General features: G+C 42.7%; 1 protein-coding gene across 1 annotated transcript; it reads left to right on the forward strand.

The window, feature by feature from the left end:
• The first annotated feature begins 15,863 nt into the window (after window positions 1-15,863).
• Window positions 15,864-18,439, forward strand: LOC119367906 (pre-rRNA-processing protein TSR2-like). Its single transcript, XM_037633288.1, has 4 exons — window positions 15,864-16,179; window positions 16,857-16,948; window positions 17,352-17,465; window positions 18,161-18,439. The coding sequence occupies exons 1-4, from the start codon at window positions 15,984-15,986 to the stop codon at window positions 18,335-18,337; spliced, it is 579 nt and encodes a 192-aa protein (XP_037489185.1). The 5' UTR covers window positions 15,864-15,983; the 3' UTR covers window positions 18,338-18,439.
• The last annotated feature ends 886 nt before the right edge of the window (window positions 18,440-19,325 follow it).

A 19,325-nucleotide genomic window follows, 5' to 3' on the forward strand; every position in this document is an offset into this window, starting at 1 on the left:
GGGCCCTTGTGGCCAAGTTGCCTTCCACCTCTTGGCCTTTTTAGGTCAATTGATATTTAAATTAATTATAAAATTTTCTAAATATTTTTAGACCATTATATATATAATTTAACATCTCCGGAAAAAATTTCCACCTATATACATTTATCGGTAATACCCAGTATTACCCGTATTCACCGAAACCCTTCCGGTGACCCCGAAACACTTCCGGAACCTCTCGAAACTATTCCGCATATTAATGAAACAATTTCATAAATATATTCTCATTAATCTCGTACCACTAACACTCAGCAGATCATGATTACCTTAAGCTTGTGACCCCGTAGGTTCCATAAATCATAAACATGAATGAAACCCCTTCGTTCAATGACCGATAGGGGAACCGTGGACATTCATATTGGTCCCTACGTTTACATGAATGATATTCGAGTGAACCTTTGGTTATCATGTGATGTTCCCTTTGCTTCGTGATACTTTACAAAACCCGGTGTGCATTGGTATCCTCCTGAGTCATAACCATGCTCACTATAGCGATCGTGATTTGTTGGGGAACGTAGCATGCAATTTCAAAAAAAAATCCTATGATCATGCAAGATCTATCTAGGAGATGCATAACAACTAGAGGGGGAGAGTGTGTCCACGTACCCTCATAGACCAAAAGTGGAAGCGTAACTTAATGTGGTTGATGTAGTCGAACGTCTTCGGGATCCAACCGATCAAGCACCGAACGTACGACACCTCCGAGTTCTCGACACGTTCAGCTCGATGACGTCCCTCAAACTCTTGATCCAGCAAATGTTGAGGGAAAGTTTCATCAGCGCGACGGCGTGGTGAAGGTGGTGGTGATGTGATCCGTGCAGGGCTTCGCATAAGCACTACGACAATATGACTGGAGGAGTAAACTATGGAGGGGGACACTATGGCCCATGTTGCCCATTACTTCCCCGGGGGGTTTCGGTAACCTCCTGGTGCTCCGAAAAATACCCGAAACACTCCAGAACCATTCTGGTGTCCGAATACCATTGTACAATATATCAATCTTTACCTCTCAACCATTACGAGATTCCTCGTCATGTTTGTGATCTCATCCGGAACTCCGAACAATCTTCGGTCACCAAAAACACATAACTCATAATACAAATCATCATTGAACGTTAAGCGTGCGGACCCTACGGGTTCGAGAACTATGTAGACATGACCGAGACACATCTCCGATCAATAACCAACAGCGGAACCAGGATGCTCATATTGGTTCCTACATATTCCACGAAGATCTTTATCAGTCAAACCGCAATGACAACATACATTATTCCGTTTGTCATTGGTATGTTACTTGCCAGAGATTCGATCATGGGTATCATACCTAATTCAATCTCGTTACCGGAAAGTCTCTTTACTTGTCCTATAATGCATCATCTCGCAACTAACTCATTAGTCACATTGCTTGCAAGGCTTATCGTGATGTGCATTACTGAGAGGGCCCAGAGATACCTCTCTGATACTCAGAGTGACAAATCCTAATCCCGATCTATGCCAACCCAAAAAACACCTTCAGAGACACCTGTAGAGCATCTTTATAATCACACAGTTACATTGTGACGTTTGATAGCACAAAAGGTGTTCCTCCAGTATTCGGGAGTTGCATAATCTCATAGTCAAAGGAATATGTATAAGTCATGGAGAAAGCAATAGCAATAAAACTTAACGATCATTATGCTAGGCTAAAGGATGGGTCTTGTCCATCACATCATTCTCCTAATGATGTGATCCCGTTTATCAAATGACAACACATGTCTATGGTCAGGAAACCTAACCATCTTTGATTAACGAGCTAGTCAAGTAGAGGCATACTAGGGATGCTTTGTTTTGTCTATGTATTCACATGTGTCAAGTTTCCGGTTAATACAATTCTAGCATGAATAATAAACATTTATCATGATATAAGGAAATATAAATAACAACTTTATTACTTCCTCTAGGGCATATTTCCTTCAGTCTCCCACTTGCACTAGAGTGAATAATCTAGATTACATTGTAATGATTCTAACACCCATTGAGTCTTGGTGCTGATCATGTTTTGCTTGTGGAAGAGGCTTGATCAATAGGTCTACAACATTCAGATCCGTATATATTTTGCAAATCTCTATGTCTCCCTCCTTGACTTGATTGTGGATAGAGTTGAATTGAAGCGTCTCTTGATGTGTTTGGTTCTCTTGTGAAATCTGGGTTCCTTCGCTAAGGCAATTGCTCCAGTATTGTCACAAAATATTTTCATTCGACACGATGCACTAGGTGTTACACCTAGATCAGATATGAACTCCTTCATCTAGACTCCTTCATTTGCCGCTTTCGAAGCAGCTATGTACTCCGCTTCACACGTAGATTCCGCCATGACGCTCTACATGGAACTACACCAACTGACAGCTCCACGATTCTATATAAATACATAATCGGTTTGCGACTTAGAGTCATCGGGATCAGTGTCAAAGCTAGCATCGACGTAACCATTTACGGCAAGCTCTTTGTCACCTCCATAAACGAGGAACATATCCTTAGTCCTTTTCAGGTATCTCAGAATGTTCTTGACCGATGTCCAGTGATCCACTCCTGGATTACTTTGGTACCTCCCTGCTAAACTTATAGCAAGGCAGACATCAGGTATGGTACACAACATTGCATACATGATAGAACCTATAGCTGAGGCATAGGGAATGACTTTCATTTTGTCTCTATCTTCTGTAGTGGTCGGGCATTGGGTCTGACTCAACTTCACACCTTGTAACACAGGCAAGAACCCTTTCTTTGACTGATCCATTTTGAACTTCTTCAAAACTTTATCAAGGTATGTGCTTTGTGAAAGTCCAATTAAGTGTCTTGATCTATCTCTATAGATCTTGATGCCCAATATATAAGCAGTGTTACCGAGGTCTTTCAGTGAAAAATTCTTATATAGGTATCCTTTTATGCTATCCAAAAATTCTATATCATTTCCAGTCAACAATATGTCATCCACATATAATATCAGAAATGCTACAGAGCTCCCACTCACTTTCTTGTAAATACAGGCTTCTCCAAAAGTTTGTATAAAACCATATGCTTTGATCACACTATCAAAGCGTATATTCCAACTCTGAGATGCTTGCACCAGTCCATAAATGGATCGCTGGAGCTTGCACACTTTGTTAGCACCTTTACGATTGACAAAACCTTCCGGTTGCATCATATACAACTCTTCTTTAAGAAATCCATTAAGGAATGCAGTTTGACATCCATTTGCCAAATTTCATAATAATAAAATGTGGCAATTGCTAACATGATTCAGACAGACTTAAGCATCGCTACGGGTGAGAAGGTCTCATCGTAGTCAACTCCTTGAACTTGTCGAAAACCTTTCGCAACAAGTCGAGCTTTGTAGACAATAACATTACCATCAGCGTCAGTCTTCTTCTTGAAGATCCATTTATTCTCTATGGCTTTCTGATCATCGGGCAAGTCAACCAAAGTCCATACTTTGTTCTCATACATGGATCCCATCTCAGATTTCGTGGCCTCAAGCCATTTTGTGGAATCTAGGCTCATCATCACTTCCTCATAGTTCATAGGTTCATCATGGTCTAGTGCTACTGTCGGTGTTAAAACCGGCGGATCTCGGGTAGGGGGTCCCGAACTATGCGTCTAGGCCGGATGGTAACAGGAGGCAGGGGACACGATGTTTTACCCAGGTTTGGGCCCTCTTGATGGAGGTAAAACCCTACGTCCTGCTTGATTGATATTGATAATATGGGTAGTACAAGAGTAGATCTACCACGAGATCAGAGAGGCTAAACCCTAGAAACTAGCCTATGGTATGATTGTATGTTGTGATTTTTGTCCTACGGACTAAAACCCTTCGGTTTATATAGACACCGGAGAGGGTTAGGGTTACACAAGGTCGGTTACAAAGGAGGAGATATCCATATCCGTATTGCCTAGCTTGCCTTCCACGCCAAGTAGAGTCCCATCCGGACATGAGACAAAGTATTCAATCTTGTATCTTCATAGTCTAACAGTCCAGCCAATGGAGATAGTCCGGCTGTCCGGAGACCCCCTAATCCAGGACTCCCTCAGCTACCTCTTGAGCACTGCATTGGTTTTCCCTTAAAGAGGAAAGGGTGATGCAGCAAAGTAGCGTAAGTATTTCCCTTAGTTTTTGAGAACCAAGGTATCAATCCAGTAGGAGGCCACGCACGAGTCCCTCGCACCTACACAAACAAATAAAATCCTTGCAGCCAACGCAATAAAGGGGTTGTCAATCCCTTCACGGTCACTTATGAAAGTGAGATCTGATAGATATGGTAAGATAATATTTTTGGTATTTTTATGATAAAGATGCAAAGTAAAGAAAGCAAAATAAACGGAAAAGGAAATAGCTTGTTGACGGAAGATTAATATGATAGGAAATAGACCCGGGGGCCATAGATTTCACTAGTGGCTTCTCTCGAGAGCATTAGTATTATGGTGGGTAAACAAATTACTATTGAGCAATTGATAGAATTGAGCATAGTTATGAGAATATCTAGGTATGATCATGTATATAGGCATCACGTCTGAGACAAGTAAACCGACTCCTGCATGCATCTACTACTATTACTCCACACATCGACCGCTATCCAGCATGCATCTAGGGTATTAAGTTCAAAAGAATAGAGTAACGCTTTAAGCAAGATGACATGATGTAGAGGGACAAACTCATGCAATATGAAATAAACCCCATCTTATTATACTCGATGGCAACAATACAATACGTGCCTTGCTGCCCCTACTGTCACTGGGAAAGGACACCGCAAGATTGAACCCAAAGCTAAGCACTTCTCCCATTGCAAGAAATATCAATCTAGTAGGCCAAACCAAACTAATAATTCAAAGAGACTTGCAAAGATAACCAATCATACATAAAAGAATTCAAAGAATATTCAAATATTGTTCATAGATAAACTTGATCATAAACCCACAATTCATCGGTCTCAACAAACACACCGCAAAAGAAGATTACATCGAATAGATCTCCACAAGAGAGGGGGAGAACTTTGTATTGAGATCAAAAAAGAGATAAGAATCCATTTAGATAATAACTATGGACCCGAAGGTCTGAACTAAACAACTCACACTTCATCGGAGAGGCTATGGTATTGATGTAGAAGCCCTCTGTGATCGATGCCCCCTCCGGCGGAGCTTCGGAAAAGGCCCCAAGATGGGATCTCACAGGTATAGAAAGTTACGGCGGTGGAATTAGGGTTTTGGCTCCGTGTTTGGTAGTTTGGGGGTACGTACGTATATATAGGAGGAAGAAGTACGTCGGTGGAGCAACATGGGCCCCACGAGGGTGGAGGGCGTGTCTGGGGGGTAGGCACGCCCCCCTACCTTGTGCCCTCCTGGTTGCTTTCTTGACATAGGGTCCAAGTCCTCTGGATCATGTTTGTTCCGAAAATCATGTTCCCGATGGTTTCATTCCGTTTGAACTCCGTTTGATATTCTTTTTATGCGAAACTCTGAAATAGGAAAAAAACAACAATTCTGGGCTGGGCCTCCGGTTAATAGGTTAGTCCCAAAAATAATATAAAAGTGTATAATAAAGACCAATAATGTCCAAAACAGGATATAATATAGCATGGAACAATCAAAATTATAGATACGTTGGAGATGTATCATCTAGTAACATGACTTCCAGAACAAGATTACCATACCACTCTAGTGCAGAACGTACTCTGGTTGACCTACGAGGTTCGGTTGTAACTTGATCTAAAGTTTCATGATCATCATCATTAGCTTCCTCACTAATTGGTATAGGCATCACTAGAACTGATTTCTGCGATGAACTACTTTCCAATTCGAAAGAAGGTACAACTACCTCATCAAGTTCTACTTTCCTTCCACTCACTTCTTTCGAGAGAAACTCCTTCTCTAGAAAGGATCCATTCTTAGCAACAAATATCTTGCCTTCGGATCTATGATAGAAGGTGTACCCAATAGTTTCTTTTGGGTATCCTATGAAGACACACTTCTCCGATTTGGATTCGAGCTTATCAGGCTGAAGCTTTTTCACATAAGTATCGCAACCCCAAACTTTAAGAAATGACAGCATAGGTTTCTTGCCAAACCATAGTTCATACGGTGTCATCTCAACTGATTTAGATGGTGCCCTATTTAATATGAATGCAGCTATCTCTAATGCATAACCCCCAAATGATAGTGGTAAATTGGTAAGAGACATCATAGATCGCACGATATCTAATAACGTACGGTTTCGAGGTTCAGAAACACCATTACGATGTGGTGTTTCAGGTGGCGTGACTTGCGAAACTATTCCACATTGTTTTAAATGAAGACCAAACTCGTAACTTAAATATTTGCCTCCGCGATCAGATCGTAGAAAATTTATTTTCTTGTTACGATGATTTTCCACTTCACTCTAAAATTCTTTGAACTTCTCAAATGTTTTAGACTTGTGTTTCATTAAGTAGATATACCCATATATGCTCAAATCATCTGTGAATGTCAGAAAATAACGATACCCGCCGCGAGCCTCAACACTCATCGGACCGCATACATCAGTATGTATTATTTCCAGTAAGTCAGTGGCTCGCTCCATTGTTCTGGAGAACGGAGTCTTAGTCATCTTGCCCATGAGGCATGGTTTGTAAGCATCAAGTGATTCCAAAAGCCCATCCTCATGGAGTTTCTTCATGCGCTTTACACCAATATGACCTAAACGGCAGTGCCACAAATATGTTGCACTATCATTATTAACTTTTCATCTTTTGACATCAATATTATGAATATGTGTATCACCACGATCGAGATTCAACAAAAATAGACCACTCATCAAGGGTGCATGACCATAAAAGATATTACTCATATAAATAGAACAACCATTATTCTTTGATTTAAATGAATAACCGTCTCGCATCAAACAAGATCCAGATATAATGTTCATGCTCAACGCTGGCACCAAATAACAATTATTTAGGTCTAAAACTAATTCCAAAGGTAGATGTAGAGGTAGTGTACCGACGGCGGTCACATCGACTTTGGAACCATTTCCGACGTGCATCGCCACCTCGTTCTTAGCCAATCTTCGTTTAATCAGTAGCCCCTGTTTTGAGTTGCAAATATGAGCAGCAGAACTAGTATCAAATACCCAGGCGCTACTACGAGCATTAGTAAGGTACACATCAATAACATGTATATCAAATATACCTTTCACTTTGCCATCCTTCTTATCCGCCAAATAGTTGGGGCAGTTCCGCTTCCAGTGACCAGTCCCTTTGCAGTAGAAGCACTCGGTTTTAGGCTTAGGTCCAGACTTGGGCTTCTTCCCGGGAGCAGCAACTTGCTTGCTATTCTTCTTGAAGTTCGCCTTCTTTCCTTTGCCCTTTTTCTTGAAACTAGTGGTTTTGTTAACCATCAACACTTGATGCTCCTTCTTGATTTCTACCTCCACAGCCTTGAGCATTGCGAAGAGCTCGGGAATCATCTTGTTCATCCCTTGGATATTATAGTTCATCATGAAGCCTTTATAGCTTGGTGGCAGTGATTGAAAAACTTTGTCAATGACACTATCATTTGGAAGATTAACTCCCAGCTGAGTCAAGTGGTTATTGTACCCAGACATTTTGAGTATGTGTTCACTGACAGAACTGTTCTCCTCCATCTTGCAGCTATAGAACTTGTTGGGGACTTCATATCTCTCAACTCGGGCATTTGCTTGAAATATTAACTTCAACTCCTGGAACATCTCATATGCTCCATGATGTTCAAAACGTCTTTGAATTCCCGATTCTAAGCCATAAAGCATGGCACACTGAACTATCGAGTAGTCATCAGATTTAGCTTGCCAGACATTCATAACGTCAGCAGTTGCTCCTGCAGCAGGCCTTGCACCTAGTGGTGCATCAAGGATGTAATTCTTCCGTGCAACAATGAGGATAATCCTCAAGTTACGGACCCAGTCCGTGTAGTTGCTACCATCATCTTTCAACTTAGCTTTCTCTAGGAACGCATTAAAATTCAAGGGAACGGTAGCACGGGCCATTGATCTACAACATAGATATGCAAAAACTATTAGGACTAAGTTCATGATAAATTTAAGTTCAATTAATCATATTACTTAACAACTCCCACTTAGATAGACATCCCTCGAGCCATCTAAATGATCACATGATCCATATCAACTAAACCATGTCCGATCATCACGTGAGATGGAGTAGTTTTCAACGGTGAACATCTCTATGTTGATCATATCTACTATATGATTCACGTTCGACCTTTCGGTCTCAGTGTTACGAGGCCATGTCTGTACATGCTAGGATGGTCAAGTTTAACCCGAGTATTCCGCACATGCAAAAATGTCTTGCACCCGTTGTATGTGAATGTAGAGCTTATCACACCCGATCATCACGTGGTGTCTCGGCACGATGAACTGTCACAACGGTACATACTCAGGGAGAACACTTATACCTTGAAATTTTAGTGAGGGGTCATCTTATAATGCTACCGCTGTACTAAGCAAAATAAGATGCATAAAAGATAAACAACACATGCAATAAAAATATGTGACATGATATGGCCATCATCATCTTGTGCCTTTGATCTCTATCTCCAAAGTGAAGGAAATATGCCCTAGAGGCAATAATAAAGTTGTTATTTATATTTCCTTATATCATGATAAATGTTTATTATTCATGCTAGAATTGTATTAACCGGAAACTTAGTACATGTGTGAATACATAGGCAAAGAGAGTGTCCCTAGTATGCCTCTACTAGACTAGCTCGTTAATCAAAGATGGTTAAGTTTCCTAGGCATAGACATGTGTTGTCATTTGATGACCGGGATCACATCATTAGAGAATGATGTGATGGACAAGACCCATCCGTTAGCTTAGCATGATGATCATTTAGTTTGTTCTATTGCTTTCTTCATAACTTATACATGTTCCTATGACTATGAGATTATGCAACTCCCAAATACCCGAGGAACACTTAGTGTGCTATCAAACATCACAACGTAATTGGGTGACTATAAAGATGATCTACAGGTGTCTCCGATGGTGTTTGTTGAGTTGGCATAGATCAAGATTAGGATTTGTCACTCCGTGTATCAAAGAGGTATCTCTGGGTCCTCTCGGTAATGCACATCACTATAAGCCTTGCAAGCAATGTGACTAATGAGTTAGTTACGGGATATTGCATTACGGAATGAGTAAATAGACTTGTCGGTAACGAGATTGAACTAGGTATTGAGATACCGATGATCGAATCTCGGGCAAGTAACATACCGATGACAAATGGAACAACGTATGTCGTTATGCGGTTTGGCCGATAAAGATCTTCGTAGAATATGTAGGAACCAATATGAGCATCCAGGTTCCGCTATTGGTTATTGACCGGAGATGAGTCTCGGTCATGTCTACATAGTTCTCATACACGTAGGGTCTGCACGCTTAACATTCGGTGAAGATCGGTATTATGAGTTTATGTGTTTTGATGCACCGAAGGTAGTTCAAAGTCCCGGATATGATCACGGACATGATGAGGAGTCTCAAAATGGTCGATACATAAAGATCAATATATTGGAAGGCTATGTTTGGACATCGAAATGGTTCCGCGTGAGTTCGGGCATTTACCTAAGTACCGGGGGGTTACCGGAACCCCCCAGGGAGTGTATGGGCCTTATTGGGCCTTAGTGGGAGAGAGGAGGAGGCGGCCAAGGTGGAGGGCGCGCCCCCCAAGCCCAATCCGAATTGGGTGGGGGCGGCCCCCCTTCCTTCCCTCTCTCTCCCCCTTCCTTTCTCTCCTACTCCAACAAGGGAAGGGGGAATCCTACTACCACCGGGAGTAGGACTCCCCCCTTGGGCGCGCCATGAGAGGGCCGGCCCTCCCCCTCCTCCACTCCTTTATATACGAGGGAGGGGGCACCCCATAGACACACAAGTTGATTGTTTAGCCGTGTGCGGTGCCCCCCTCCACAGATTTCCACCTCGGTCATATCGTTGTAGTGCTCAGGCAAAGCCCTGCGTCGGTAACTTCATCATCACCGTCATCAAGCTGTCGTGCTGATGAAGCTCTCCCTCGACACTCGGCTGGATCTAGAGTTCGTGGGATGTCACCGAGCCAAACATGTGCAGATCGCGGAGGTGTCGTACCTTCGGTGCTAGGATCGGTCGGATCGTGAAGACATACGACTACATCAACCGCGTTGTCATAACGCTTCCGCTTATGGTCTATGAGGGTATGTGGACAACACTCTTCCCCTCTCGTTGCTATGCATCACCTAGATGGACCTTGCGTGTGCATAGGAAATTTTTGAAATTACTGCGTTCCCCAACACAAAGCACCACCATGATTTCCATCATCACCGGCTTGACACCTTGATCTCCATCGTAGCGTCGTTGTCGTCTCGCCAACTATTGCTTCTACAACTATCGCTAATGCATAGTGATAAAGTATAGCAATTACATGGTGTTTGCATTTCATACAATAAAGGAACAACTATAAGGCTCCTGCCAGTTGCCTATAACTTTTACAAAACATGATCATCTCATACAATAACGTATATCACATCATGTCTAGACCATATCACATCACAACATGCCCTACAAAAACAAGTTAGACGTCCTCTACTTTGTTGTTTCAAGTTTTACGTGGCTGCTATGGGCTTCTAGTAAGAACCGTTCTTACCTATGCATCAAAACGACAATGATGTTTCGTCAAGTTTGTTGTTTTAACCTTCAACAAGGACCGGACATGGTCAAATTTGATTCTACTAAAATTGGAGAAATAAACACCCGCCAGCCACCTTTATGCAAAACAAGTTGCATGTCTATCGGTGGAACTGGTCTCATGAACGTGGTCATGTAAGGTTGGTCCGGGCCTCTTCATCCAACAATACCGCCGAATCAAAATAAGACGTTGGTGGTTAAGCAGTATGACTATGATTGCCCACAACTATTTGTGTTCTACTCGTGCATATCATCTACGCATAGACCTGGCTCTGATACCACTATTGGGGAACGTAGCATGCAATTTCAAAAAAATCCTACGATCATGCAAGATCTATCTAGGATATTCATAGCAATGAGAGGGGGTGAGTGTGTCCACGTACCCTCGTAGACCGAAAGAGGAAGCGTTAACTTAACGCGGTTGATGTAGTCGAACGTCTTTGCGATCCAACCAATCAAGCACCGAATGTATGGCACCTCCGAGTTCTGCACACGTTCAGCTCGATGACGTCCCTCGAACTCTTGATCCAGCAAAGTGTCGAGGGAGAGTTTCGTCAGCACGACGGCGTGGTGACGGTGATGGTGATGTGATCCGCGCAGGTCTTCGCCTAAGCATTACGACAATATGACAGGAGGAGTAAACTGTGGAGGGGGCACCACACATGGCTAAGAGAACAACTTATGTGCTATGGGGTGCCCCCTGCCCCCGTATATGAAGGAGGAGAGGAAGGAGGGCGCCATAGCGGCGCGCCATGGGGGGGAAATGACTAGGACTCCTAGTCCAAGTCGCCCCCTTCCTTCTTTCGGAGGGAGAAAGGGGGAAGGAGAGGGAGAGGGGAAGGAAAGGGGGTCGCGCCTCCTCCCCTTGTCCAATTCGGAGAGCCCATGGGAGGCACCCCTTGTGGGCTCTCCTCTCTCCCCCCCTATGGCCCATGTTGGCCCATTACTTCCATGGAGGGTTCCGGTAACCTCCCGGTACTCCGAAAAATACCCGAAACACTCCAGAACCATTCCGGTGTCCGAATACCATTGTCCAATATATCAATCTTTACCTCTCGACCATGTCGAGACTCCTCGTCATGTCCGTGATCTCATCCAGGACTCCGAACAATCTTCGGTCACCAAAAACACACAACTCATAATACAAATCGTCATCGAACGTTAAGCGTGCAGACCCTACAGGTTCGAGAACTATGTAGACATGACCGAGACACATCTCCGATCAATAACCAGCAACGGAACATGGATGCTCATATTGGTTCCTACATATTCTATGAAGATCTTTATCGGTCAAACCGCAATGACAACATACGTTATTCCCTTTGTCATCGGTATGTTACTTGCCCGAGATTCGATCGTCGGTATCTTCATACCTAGTACAATCTCGTTACCGGAAAGTCTCTTTACTCATTCCGTAATGCATCATCCCGCAACTAACTCATTAGTCACATTGCTTGCAAGGCTTATTGTGATGTGCAATACCGAGAGGGCCCAGAGATACCTCTCCGTTACTCAGAGTGACAAATCCTAATCTCGACCTATGCCAACCCAACAAACACCTTCGGAGACACCTATAGAGCATCTTTATAATCACCCAGTTATGTTGTGACATTTGATAGCACACAAGGTGTTCCTCCGATATTCGGGAGTTGCATAATCTCATAGTCAAAGGAATATGTATAAGTCATGAAGAAAGCAATAGCAATAAAACTTAACGATCATTATGCTAAGCTAGCAGATGGGTCTTGTCCGTCACATCATTCTCCTAATTATGTGATGTCGTTTATCAAATGACAACACATGTCTATGGTCAGGAAACTTAACCATCTTTGATTAATGAGCTAGTCAAGTAGAGGCATACTAGGGACGCTTTGTTTTGTCTATGTATTCACAAAGGTATCAAGTTTCCGCTTAATACAATTCTAGCATGAATAATAAACATTTATGATGATATAAGTAAATATAAATAAGAACTTTATTATTGCCTCTAGGGCATATTTCCTTCATGATTACCTTACCAGTTTTTTCTTCTTTCTCGTTGACGTGTTCCGGCATCCCCGTGACATAGCCACCTGTGTCTGCCAGCGAATGGTGGATGTCGTCACACCAAGAGGGCCTTAAGAATATATCTCCATTGTCTAAGGAGAAAATCCCACTCTCGAGCTATCCTGACACTTGTCAAACTTTTCGGTGAACCTGAAAGTTGTCGTTATGATCACCTTGTTACAGATGATGTTTGAGCAACCCCAAAGTCCACCGTCTCATAGTAAGTGACCGAGACTTTCATGGTCTGAGGAACTAAAACACATGCTAACACTCCGTGTTATAATAGATGATTTTAGACGATATGATCACAAAGTATAACAGACGAGTATTGGGTCGATTCAATATGATCTTTCTTCTAACGCCATACCCTCAATGTTGTTTTAGGACCATCGTTACACTTAATGATGTCCTAAGATCCGGAAAACGTGATTACCAACAACACTTGAGCCAATCTTAGAGGTGAGACCGGGAACCTATTGTTAACCGTTTATCATTTCACACGTGCATATGAGTTTTCCATTGAATCGCATATTCCAGGATCATAGCAGTTATAGCATGGAATATAAACTCTTAACTATGAACATGGAAATATAACAATGCAAATATTATTGCCTTTACACTGGTACAACGAGTTGCTATACAAATGATTTTTAACCCCTTTTCCGTGACGGCATTTAAACTGTCGCCTAGTGTGTGTCGGCGATAGAAGGTCCTTCCCAGACGACCCAAAAACTGTCGGGGATATGGAGTAGCAATGCATACTTTTTTTATAACAAAATGTATGCGCCAGCATGTATCCAAAACATGAGTCTTCAGACAACTGTTTGTGATATCGCGCATACCCCAAACGCTCCATCCTTGCTACTCGTTTGTGCTCGCATTACCATTGCAGTTGGACTTCTATGGTTTTACCTTATACTAGGTGCGGTCCAGGCATAGGCCAGGCACGGGATTTCCAGGCACGTACCAAACTAGCTCTACATTTATGATGCCAAATATCAGCCACCATACCCCAAAACAGCATGCTAGAACTATGCTTGAACACCTGAACTATACACATGGAGATGTATCTCACTATGTTATCTCCTAAATCCTGTTTTTTAGCTCAACAATAATCTCTATGGATTTCAGAACCATCAACACATAACCATCAGTGAACATAGCCTTCTTGCAATTTTCCTCCACTACAAAGAAGTCAATGCACTTGTTCTTTAACTCCTGACAGTTGTAGGTTTCGGCAGAAGCTAAGATAGTTGCAACTATATCTACTGACACTTTCTCTCACAACTTTTGGGCGCAAATAATCTTTAGTCGGTCTAGTGCATACCGATCAGCCGCAGCAAACAGGTCTTGGAACATCTCAGTGGAAGAGTCCTCATGCTCGTCTTCCATGGGCAATTCATCCGTGTATATGAACCAGAGCATAACTTTGAATGTTTCAGGTGTGATGTCATGCAACGTGATGGATGACATTGTAGCCTTAGACATTGAATTGAAGAGCTCTGCTCTGAAGGCCGGTGAGTGGGCAGCAAGCACTGCTCGGTGAGCATGGAATGTCTCACTGTCGACGATGAATGACGAGTGCATATCTGGTGATGTGGGGTGTGGTATGATCCCATAATCCAACACCAAGCGCCTGTTGGATCTGGACAGGATGCAGATGATTGAGAGGGCTCAGACCTCATGGGAATTTTGCATATCACTCCATTCTCTTTGCCTCTCTTCTTCGATACGACTTTTTCCCCACCGCCGCCATTAGTCATGTCCTGCCCAACACCGGATAGCATACAAGGAGAATGTGAGCTCGTCAACTGATTTGTACCAAAGTTGTTTGGTTTAATTATGTAAATTAGTGAACTAAAGAGTACACTTGTAAATATATATATATATATATATATATATATATATATATATATATATATATATATATATATTAAGGTCATGTTAATTCCTAGACAGAGATGGTAGCATATGGTGCACTTTAAATTGTTGAAATGCTTCTGATCGAGAGATCTCTTGATGCTAGGAATGCCATTAGGTAGCAGGGGGGCAAAAACGACAAATTTGACCTGTCGACGAAAAGAATTCACAAACTGAATTGTTGATGAATTTTTTTTACATAGCTGGCCTTTTTGTGTAGCGCCCAACAGCTAGGCATCACACTACACTGTGCAGCGCCTAACTGACAGACACTACACGCCTGACCAGCGTCGCACACCAAATTGCCTAAAAATTGCTAAGTCAGTGTGCAACGCCTGAAAGCTAGGCGCTGCACTATATATTATAGCGCCTAGCGTTGCACTAGTGCATATGCGTTGGTGTCGCGCTATGCCTAGTCAAAGACGCATGTGGGGTCAGGTGTGCAGTGCGAGTTAAAACTTCAGGGATCTTTCGTGGCCAATTCGAGGTATTTCAACAGCACACGGATACAAAAGATCCAATTAGAGAAAAAGTTGATTCTTGATAGGGACCTATCAGCAGTAGCCCATAGATAATAGCCAGAAACCCATGCATACACTAGCTTGTAATAGTACTGCTTAATCTACTAGCCCATCACATATTCCGAGAATCAAAGCTACGAACCAACGCACCAGATAATGCAACCCCTACGCATATGCTTGATTGGCAACTAGTGCAGCGCCTAGGCGCTAGGCGCTACACTGGTGTAGCGTCTAGCTCTCAGGCGTTACACACTGACTTAGCAATTTTCAGACAGTTCGGTATGCGACACTGGTCAGGCGTCTAGCGCATATCAGTTAGGCGCTGCATAGTATAGTGTGACGCCTTACTGTCGGGTGCTACACAAAAGGGTCAGCTATGTGAAATTTTTTCATCAACAGTTTAGTTTGTGAATTCTTTTCATCTACAGGTTAAATTTGTTGTTTTTGCCCCCAAGGGGGCATGTGTAAAATGATTAATGAGCTGATCATGTCCCTTGCATGTAGATCTAATGCACCAAACAATTCTGGAGAAGGGTATCATGTGATGCCCCATATCACTACATATTTTCCCGTCCCTAACCCTAGCCGGCCACCGCCACGCGCCACGCCGCCCTCCAGCAACCGCCGGCCGGAAGATCCTCTTCGGCTCTCTCCTTGTCCATAACCACCATCAATTCTGTTACTAAAGAACACCAAAAGGTCAAAACCCTAGCCGCCTCCCTAGAACTCTCGCAGCACCATGTCGGCATCCACTAGCGGCGGCGGATCGCTCTCGCCCCAGGCGGCTGCAGCGCTCCAGGAGGGTATCGGGCTGGTGTTCGGGCGGTGGACGGCGCTGCAGATGGCTGTGGAGAACGAGTGGGGCGGCCCCGACTCCCGCGCCAAGGCCGACCAGCTCGCCGCGTCCATCCTCTCCTGGTTCACCAACTCCAAGGGTATCCACTCCCCCCTCCCTTCAACATCCTCGTGTAATTATCTCCTACACGACGGAAGTCCGTGCAGGATCCGGAGCCTCGCGATGCTCCCTCTTGTCGGGGTTTCGGGGCTGAACTCGCTGATATATAGGAAGATGGCTCCTTCGATCTGTAGGCGCTGTTCAATTCGGATAGTTCTATAGAGGGTTTGCGTTGCTTGGTTCTGTGCCAGTTTGGGTTCAGCGTTTCACCAACTCCAAAGTCGGACAATATTGGACGAAACAATTCAATTAGGTACGATATATTGGAGCCATGTTGTCCAATAGGTAAAAAGTCTAGTGTGGAATTTTTTTCGTAATAGTCTGTATTTCAAAATTTGAGCTTCTGTAGTTTGCTCATCATTTACTTATGTTGATTTTTAGTTTTCAAGCACATAGCTTGATCACACAGCATTCTATTTTTCTTTGCACTTCATCTTAGGTGAGAATCAGTTTATATTGAAAGAGAACTCCAATATATGTTGCATTCTCCTTTTATTTTAGAAAGTCGGGTAATTTCATCTGTACCATAGGCGCAAAATGTGATGTTGGCATGGCTTACGTGTTTCTGCTGTATGTTTGTGGGTTTGATTTTTTTTGTTAGTTTCACTCTTTTTATGCATGCTCTTTCTGCATCTAATATTCATTGGTTTTATTTAGGCCCATATTATTATGAGGACTTGGAGGATATGATGTTTGACAGAATATATAAATCCCTCAATTCTAACTTTGCGGATGGTAGCATTAGGGAGGTAATTATTTTCCTTGTGCCATCTTTAGCGCAGCTATAGGTCCTGAACTATGTCGAAGTAATGAATATCTGATTAAGTACTTGTTGGTGTAACTGAAAGGGTTGACCTGCTCTGACCAACCTTTAGGGTTTTGGCTGCTTGGCCCAGTTCCCTTATTGTATTTAAGGGTCGCTATTGTGGCCCTTCTTCCACTATTTTAAATGATCAGCGGGTCGATGGGTCAACCCTCCCCATTTCCACCTTCCCCATTTTTATCTCTAGCTTATCCAGCAGAAAACCTGAAGCTTCTTAACCATAATCAAGTCGGAATGTACTGCTTCTGTCATTTATGTAAAGCTGTATTCGGTTTGCTTGTGAACAGTTCAATGTATGTGTATTAATTCAAAGTTTTTATGGCAAACAGGTTGCTGAACAATTTTTTATGATGCATGAAGAATGCCTGGAAAACAACTTTTCATCGATTGAGAAATTAAGGAATACACGTCCTCAAGGAAATGTTGTTTCCCAAAGTAGACAGGTATTTCAAGTTTAGTTTTAGCATGCATAATTTGCGTTGCTTATCTTCTCACATACGAGCTCAGTAGTGCTGCAACCTAGAATCGATGGTATTCTCTCAAGCTCCGTTTGGATGTAGACATTCGGAGGCTAGCCATTGCATGACTTGAGGGGGCGAGTGGAGATGCTCTAACCCAAGAGATTCGGGAACGGGCTGCGGAGGCAAAAGTTCAGTACCTCAATATTTAACCCGAATACACATGCTAATTAGCTAGGCCCACTTAAACACCTAGAATTCGGGATATTTGGGTCTGCACAATGCCAGTGTCTAATTCCAGGTCTTGATATCTACATCCAAACACAGCCTCACAGTTCACTTCCAAGATCTGTTTGATAATTTGTTCAATTATTAATTCTTCATGATGTGGTCGTTTTTATATGCTTGATTGTTGCTTCATCGGGGTTAATTGCAAAATTCTAGATTGATTGTGTTTTTGCTCTTAGCATGTGGATCTTAACCTCGTTTTCTAATTAGAACTGGTCGATGTTATTTGGAGACATACTTATGTTGAGTAACCACGTGTATATAGTTCTCTCAAGTGGTCCTCAGTCATTACAACGTTGCATTGCATAACTTTAAATTGATTGATTTTATTTTTAAGTGTATCTTCGACTCAGAAAGCCCCTGTAGCTAACTTTCTTTCTTCTCATGAGCAGATGGTAACCGAGGAGGATGATGATAGCTTGGACGATGGTGATGAGCCATCAATGGGGGAAGATAAAGCAGCTAGATCAGATGATATGGCAGTAGATCAGCCAAAACCTTCCAAGCCTACCCCTGGTGCTGATGGGTGGACTGTTGTGCATCCTAGGCGTGGCCAAGGCAAGAATTAAGCGCAGAAGCAAACCTTGGCAAGATACCTCCTGGTTAGAGGCCGTTTTCATGGTTTTTTTTAAATGATCGTGTATTTAAACCATATTCGGGAATATTAAAAAGAATGTTCATGAAATTTTAGAAAATGTTCATAAAAATTCAAACAAACCCGTAAATAACGAACAAAACGAATTGTCGCTTACATACAGTTCTTTTAGGGGATATTTAGAGATCGTTTTATGATTTTATTTAGTCCATCGTGCATCGGGTAAAAAAAGGTTTTTGTGTTCTATACATTATGTTTATTCTGGTATTGTAGTTTTGCTGGTCATGGAAAGGTCAAGGCAAGGCACATCATTCATCAATCTAGCTCAGGCAGGTCCAATGTAGTTTCCTCAGCCAAAAAATATTTCATTATGGCGCCTTAGGAAACATTTTCAGTTTTTGAAATGACTTTTTAACAGTCCCTTATCTCATCATGATATGATTCAGATGCAGTTTATAAAATGACATTTTAAAAGTTCTTATCTCATCCTGGCATAATCTGCATAATTTGATTCTTTTTCTCCCTTTGCAATGCACTGACATATTTGCTAGTACCTACTAATAAGAGCATCTCCAACAGACGTGCAACGCGCAGCGCGCTAAAAAACAGAATACAGCGCCGGATGAACCAGCTTTTGCGCACAGCGGTGCGCTGGCTCCAGCGGCCGCCGCAAAATAAAGCGCGCCTGAGCTGCTAGCTCCAGCAGGCACGCTATATTTCTTCTTTGTTGTACTACGATTCAATACACATTTGGCTCCGATGGTACAAATGTGATAGATAGTTTGTCACATAACCTCCTCCTACGATACATAATAGTGCGTAGATAGTTCATAGCCTTCTTCTACGATAGATAGATAAAACGAAAAACTACTACTACTCGTCATCCTCCGACTCGGACTCTGCCTCGGTGATGTCTTCCTCAGACGTTTGAATGTGGGCGTCAAGGAACCGCTCGTGTTGGA

This window comes from Triticum dicoccoides, chromosome 1A, assembly GCF_002162155.2.
Source record: "Triticum dicoccoides isolate Atlit2015 ecotype Zavitan chromosome 1A, WEW_v2.0, whole genome shotgun sequence".
NCBI lineage: Eukaryota > Viridiplantae > Streptophyta > Magnoliopsida > Poales > Poaceae > Triticum > Triticum dicoccoides.

Excerpts from the sequence above, each read along its gene's own strand:
- LOC119367906 (XM_037633288.1), top strand. The coding sequence starts at position 15,984 with ATGTCGGCATCCACTAGCGGCGGCGGATCGCTCTCGCCCCAGGCGGCT. Across the intron at positions 16,180-16,856 it reads CTGGTTCACCAACTCCAAGG|GCCCATATTATTATGAGGAC; the intron begins GTATCCACTCCC and ends GGTTTTATTTAG. Across the intron at positions 16,949-17,351 it reads CGGATGGTAGCATTAGGGAG|GTTGCTGAACAATTTTTTAT; the intron begins GTAATTATTTTC and ends TATGGCAAACAG.